General features: G+C 50.4%; 1 protein-coding gene across 1 annotated transcript; it reads left to right on the plus strand.

Annotated features, from left to right (window-relative positions):
- The first annotated feature begins 6 nt into the window (after window positions 1-6).
- Window positions 7-5,082, plus strand: PIM1 (Pim-1 proto-oncogene, serine/threonine kinase). Its single transcript, XM_008568426.1, has 6 exons — window positions 7-321; window positions 430-536; window positions 639-689; window positions 784-1,150; window positions 2,669-2,845; window positions 3,596-5,082. Exons 1-6 carry the CDS (start codon window positions 240-242, stop codon window positions 3,751-3,753), a joined length of 942 nt encoding a protein of 313 aa, XP_008566648.1. The 5' UTR covers window positions 7-239; the 3' UTR covers window positions 3,754-5,082.
- Window positions 5,083-6,848: the final 1,766 nt, after the last annotated feature.

Here is a 6,848-nt window from a genome sequence, read left to right on the forward strand (position 1 = left end):
CCCCGCCGCTCTCAACGCTGCCTGACTTCGCCGGCTTTCCCTCCCGCCGCCAGTCCGGGCAGCTCCCCCAGTTGTCCTCCGACTCGCCCTCGGCCTTCCGCGGCAGCCGCAGCAGCAGCCGCAACGCCACCCGCAGCCACAGCCCCAGCCATAGACGCAGCCTCTGGCACAACCCTAGCCCCAGCTCCTGCTGCAGCTCCTCAAGGCACAGTCTCTACGCCGACACCCTGGAGGTTGGGATGCTCTTGTCCAAAATCAACTCGCTTGCCCACCTGCGCGCCGCGCCCTGCAACGACCTGCACGCCACCAAGCTGGCGCCCGGTGAGCGCTCCCCCGGCCTGGGGATGGGTGGCGACGGCGGGACTTCCACCTTGGGGAACTGGGGCTTGCGGACCGGCACTGAGTCCTCTGTGCCTCTGCGTTTCCTAGGCAAGGAGAAGGAGCCCCTGGAGTCGCAGTACCAGGTGGGCCCGCTACTGGGCAGCGGCGGCTTCGGCTCGGTGTACTCAGGCATCCGTGTCGCCGACAACTTGCCGGTGAGTGGGCGCCCCGCGGTGGGGAGGGCGTGCCGGGAGGGAGCGCACCGGTGTGTTTTGGCCTCAGCGAGGGGACCTAATAGAGACTTTGGGGTATTCCAGGTGGCCATCAAACACGTGGAGAAGGATCGGATTTCCGACTGGGGAGAGCTGGTGAGTGCCTGAGGGAGCGACCCCCATGATGGGTGGGTGGGGTGAGGGGCGTCCCCCGACTCCCGCCCTAAACGCGGCCCCCTCGCCCCTGCAGCCCAATGGCACCCGAGTGCCCATGGAAGTGGTCCTGCTGAAGAAGGTGAGCTCGGGCTTCTCCGGCGTCATTAGGCTTCTGGACTGGTTCGAGAGACCCGACAGTTTCGTCTTGATCCTGGAGAGGCCCGAGCCGGTGCAAGACCTCTTCGACTTTATCACGGAAAGGGGGGCCCTGCAAGAGGAGCTGGCTCGCAGCTTCTTCTGGCAGGTGCTGGAGGCCGTGCGGCACTGCCACAACTGCGGGGTGCTCCATCGCGACATCAAAGACGAGAACATCCTCATCGACCTCAATCGCGGCGAGCTCAAGCTCATCGACTTCGGGTCGGGGGCGCTGCTCAAGGACACCGTCTACACGGACTTCGATGGTGAGCCAGGCCCGGGAGGGAGCTGCTGGGGAGGGACTGCCCAGGTGACTCGGCCCGGTCTGGAGGCCTCGGCCAGCCTCCCGCTCCGGCCCTTTGTAAAGGTCATTGGGCCGCCTGGCTCGATGCTAGCAGGGGTGGGACGAAGGAGACCTTCGCAGCATAGTAAAGCCGGGAATTTCAAGCCAGCTGAACCTGCAGTGTTTCCAGCGTGATTTTATTTTTTAAGTGGAATTCGGTGGGTTCCAAGCTTTCCCGATGAATAAGAGACTGTGGGCAATCGGCCGTAGCCCAGATTTCTGAAGTCTGACCCAGTTTCCCCGCCAGTAAAAGGATGAGTGGAGGAGGGAGGGGGAGATGAAAATTGATGCCGGCTTTGAAATTTTTGTTTTGCTTTATAAGGGAGTTAGTTTTCTATAAGGTAGTTTTTACTGCTGCAGTTTTTTTCTCCCCTTTGATCTAAAGGAGGGTTAAGGAATACGAACAGTAGTTCCACTAAATTTCTTTTTTTTCTTTTTTTCTTTTTTGGTGTTGTGGGGTGAGGGAGTCAGGAATGAATGTTGTGAAATAAGATCTGTTGCTGGTTTGAAAATTAGTTGGGTGTCTCCGCAGGGAGGATGAAAACCTATCCTAGGGAGGGGCTTGGAGCGGGTTCTTTCAGAAAGGGGGAGGAATGGAGAGCCTGAGATCAAAGCAAAGGAGGGTGGGTCATCATCTGAGAGGCTTACCCTAACAAACGACAGCCTTTCAAAACTTGTGACTCGGGCTTGTGGTTTGTGTTTATTTGCCCTTGGAGGACGCTGGGTTGGGCTGCATTTTTTGTATTTAACAGTTAATGGCTGGCCGGGTCCTCCCATGTTTTTTCCTTCGAGTCTTTGCTGCCCCCTGGTGAGCACCGGCGGGATAGCCCCCCCTTTTTTTACTACCCAAAGTTTGTAAACAGGAATCACGTGGTCTGAAACCCGCCCTGCAGCTCTACCTTTCCAGTCTGGGGAGGAAAGAGTGTGGGTGTCTCTCCCTGCACTGAAAGGGTGGGGAGGAAGGCCTCCCAAGGGCACCCTGGCTTTGGATGGATCATAGCCTTATGTTGGGTCATGTCTCAGGTGGGAATCTCTCTCCCGGCTCCTGGGCAGTGTTGAATGCAGTTTAAGGATAGTCTGTGGGATACCTCCCTTGAGTGTGCAGACATTCATCCCTAATCCCTTTGCGGGTGGTCCTACCACATACGGTCCTCAGGCTTTGGGTCCGCAGCCAGCCTGTTTGTTTCTTGGAGCAGTTTGTAAAGAATTTCAGTTTATGGTTTGGGCTGGTAGAGAAAGTGGGGTGAGGCTTTGGGTTGGAGAGATGCCGGAAACCGCTCCTCCACTCTCCTTTTAGCCCAGGGGAGAAAAAAATGGAGTTCACCTAGGTCCTGAGAGAAGGGAAGTGGTGCTTTTTTTTAAAAAAGAGTTATACCAGCCAGTTGCTTTGTATTTATTTTTACTAAAAGCATGTTTTCTCTCCTGTTCCCCTGGCTCCCAGGGACCCGAGTGTATAGTCCTCCAGAGTGGATCCGCTACCATCGCTACCATGGCAGGTCGGCTGCCGTCTGGTCCCTGGGGATCCTGCTGTACGATATGGTGTGTGGAGATATTCCCTTTGAGCACGATGAGGAGATCATCAGGGGCCAAGTTTTCTTCAGGCAGAGGGTCTCTTCAGGTAACTTTGGAAGCCCCTTGTTAAGGAGAAGCAAGAATCATAAGGCTATTAGTCCCCATGGAAGAGTCTTTGATTTCTGGAGAGGTTCACTCTCCAGGAGATGTTGTGACCCTTGGCCTAGCAGAATTGTAAGCCAATGATTTACACTTGAGCTGGCCCATGAATCATGTGGTTTGCATTTGAGCTTTCCTTGGGAGGTCAAAGGAGCATGTGTGAGCATATTAAGAAGAAAAGACAGTCTGGTTCTCTGAAAAGTTTAAGTACCAGATCCCTGATGCCTCAACTCCTGGCTATTTGCTAGAGTAAAAAGTTGGGTTCTTTTAGCCACCTCCCTTAAGGCAGTAGTTCTTTAAATATTGTGCTTCTAGTGACATCATTGCAGGTAGTGTTCATGTTTATAAGTCGGTAAGTGAATTGAATCCCCTCATCATGCTCTGTGGTGTCTCATCAAAATCTTTTGTCATCATCCTTCCTATTGCTGGTGAGTGGGTGTCATGGAAAAGGCCCCAGCTATTGAAGTTTTAAAACCACAGGTTTAAGAGGGGAGCCATTTTTAGCTGAAAGCAGACAAGAATCCAGCTATTAGTTAATACCTTTCCATTGAAGATTACCTGACACAATGTTCTGGAAAGTGCATGGCCTCCTTGGGACCCCAGACTTGTGGGCCCCTGGAAAGCAAATTGGGAAGATCTTTGTATTATAAAAATAAGTTGTATCATTCATAACCTCTGTCTATCCTGCTTTCTGCAGAGTGTCAACATCTCATTAGATGGTGCTTGGCCCTGAGACCATCAGATAGGCCATCTTTTGAAGAAATCCAGAACCATCCATGGATGCAAGATGTCCTCCTGCCCCAGGAAACTGCTGAGATCCATCTCCACAGCCTGTCACCGGGGCCCAGCAAATAGCAGCCTTTCTGACAGGTCCTCCCCTCACTGTCAGATGCTTGAGAGAGGGGAAGTGTCTGTCTTCAGCTTCCCAAGTACCAGTGACACTTCTCACCAAGCAGGACAGTGCTTGATACAGGAACAACATTTACAACTCATTCCAGACCCCAGGCCCCTGGAGTCTGCCTCCCAACAAAGGGAAAGAGACTCCACTCCAGGTGTCCTAGGCCTCAACCCCTCCCGTAGATGCTCTCTCCTTCTCATAGGTGTCCATCATCGCTGGACTCCTAAAAATCCCTGGGTGGGGGGTGGGGGTGGGTTCGAACCCTGCCATGGAACTGTTCCCTTCATCACAAGTTCTGCTGAATGCCGCGATGGGTCGGGTAGGGGGAAACAGGTTGGGATGGGATAAGACTAGCACCATTTTAAGTCTCTGCCACCTCTTCCGACTCTTCTGAGTGCCTTCTGTGGGGACTCCGGCTGTGCTGGGAGAAATACTTGAACTTGCCTCTTTTACCTGCTGCTTCTCCAAAAATCTGCCTGGGTTTGGTTCCCTGTTCTCCCCTGTCCCCACTGCCCCCTCCTTCATTTGAAAGGTGCCATGGAAGAGGCAACAGGGCCAAATGCTGAGCCACCTGCCCTTTTTCCACCCCCTTTAGTAAAACTCCGAGTGAACTGGTCTTCCTTTTTGGTTTTTACTTAACTGTTTCAAAGCCAAGACCTCACACACAAAAAATGCACAAACAATGCAAATCAACAGAAAAGCTGTAAATGTGTGTACAGTTGGCATGGTAGTATAAAAAAGGATTGTAGTTGATCTAATTTTTTAAAAAATTTTGCCTTTAAGTTATTTTACCTGTTTTTGTTTTTGAAAGATGCGCATTCTAACCTGGAGGTCAATGTTATGTATTTATTTATTTATTTATTTGGTTCCCTTCCTGCTCCAAGCTTCCACAGCTGCTGCCCTAGTTTTCTTTCCTCCTTTCCTCCTCTGACTTGGGGACCTTTTAGGGAGGGCTGCGATGCTTGCTCTGTTTGTGGGGTGACGGGACTGAGGTGGGACAGCTGCTGCAGCTCCCTGACTCCAGTGGGGCCCCTCACCTACTTACCCAAGTGGGTCTGGGCTCTGTGGGGGATAGTGGAGGGGCATTGCTGACTTGTGTATATAGGATAGATATATGAAAGGCAGTTCTGGACGGTGTGCCTTCCGGATCCTCTCTGGGGCTGTGTTTCGAGCAGCATGTAGCCTGCTGGTTTTATCCGAGTGAAATACTGTACAGGGGAATAAAAGAGATCTTATTTTTTTTTTTTTATACTTGGCGTTTTTTGAATAAAAATCTTTTGTCTTAACTTGTGGCTTCTAATCGTTGTTCATGCAGAGGCATGCTAACATACATTTGTTGAGCATTTGGTAAGTGCGAAAGACCTGTACAAGTAGGAGAAAGGGAACTTTCAGACTAAATCTGGTTTTCTTCAATGCACGTTCCGGTATGGTCACCTTTCCAAAACATATATAGGACCAATATTGTGTGGACAAGATTTGTCACGGGGGACCTAATAAACCTATCCTGATTCAGATTTTTTTTTTTTTTTTTAAAAGATGACCGGGAAGGGGATCTTAACCCTTGACTTGGTGTTGTCAGCACCACGCTCAGCCAGTGAGCAAACCGGCCATCCCTATATGGGATCCGAACCCGGGGCCTTGGTGTTATCAGCACCGCACTCTCCCGAGTGAGCCACCAGGCCAGCCCTTTTTTTTTTTTTTTTAAAAAGATGACCGGTAAGGGGATCTTAACCCTTGACTTGGTGTTGTCAGCACCACGCTCAGCCAGTGAGCAAACCGGCCATCCCTATATGGGATCCGAACCCGGGGCCTTGGTGTTATCAGCACCGCACTCTCCCGAGTGAGCCACCAGGCCAGCCCTTTTTTTTTTTTTTTTAAAAAGATGACCGGTAAGGGGATCTTAACCCTTGACTTGGTGTTGTCAGCACCACGCTCAGCCAGTGAGCAAACCGGCCATCCCTATATGGGATCCGAACCCGGGGCCTTGGTGTTATCAGCACCGCACTCTACCGAGTGAGCCACGGGCCAGCCCTCTGATTCAGATTTTAAGAGCTATAAAAATACGGTGCATATGGCTCTTCAAGCATTCAATCACCAGTTGTGCAAGTGTGTCTCAACATTTCCATCATCGCAGAAAGTTCTATTGGACAGGACTGATCTAGAGATAAATATATCAATATTACCAGACTAAGGAAGCTTTTTTCACTTGTCTCCCACTAGTAAGACATTTTGAGCATGTACCCTTAATCCTTGTTAAGTTCATTGAAAAATTATATCTTTATTACTTTTCATAATTCAAGTTCCCTTTGCCTTTAGTTTGAGGGTTAGTCATTAATAATAGTGCATGGGTGGAAACACATGTTTTGATGTTAACAGAGCTTATACTGACAGTAGGTGAAATAGCTCTGCCATTTTACCACTTGTTTGTGTTTAGTCTTTTTTTTTTTTAAATGACCAGGAAGGGGATCTTAACCCTTGACTTGGTGTTGTCAGAACCACACTCTCCCAAGTGAGCCACCAGCCAGCCCCAGCCTGTGGTTTCTTTGCAGGAATCTTTTTTTTTTTTTTTTTTTTTTTTTACAGATGACCGGTAAGGGGATCTTAACCCTTGACTTGGTGTTGTCAGCACCACGCTCACCCAGTGAGCTAACCGGCCATCCCTATGTGGGATCTGAACCCTTGGCCTTGGTGTTATCAGCACCGCACTCTCCCGAGTGAGCCACAGGGCTGGCCCTGCAGGAATCTTTAATAGGCCCCTTGTCCATTTTGCATTAGCTTTTTTTAAACTGTGTGGTAGAACCCATGAATCCACTTAGTACATATTCTGAGGGCACACTGGAGTGTGTGCCACTGTCCGTTGGCATATTAAGTAGATGTTGGTTTCTTTATAAACATCCGAAGCAGTTCTAATATTCTTCCCTCCCTGTGTGCATCCACACACCCTTCGGACCCTGGCCCAGATGAACTCTTGTCAGGTTGCCTGAGGGTCCAGGCCACACTACTCCTTACTCCTCATCGAGTTCTGGGGTTTGTCTACCCTGAAGTTTGGACT

This window comes from Galeopterus variegatus, unplaced genomic scaffold (assembly GCF_000696425.1).
Source record: "Galeopterus variegatus unplaced genomic scaffold, G_variegatus-3.0.2 Scaffold409, whole genome shotgun sequence".
Taxonomy (NCBI): Eukaryota; Metazoa; Chordata; class Mammalia; order Dermoptera; family Cynocephalidae; genus Galeopterus; species Galeopterus variegatus.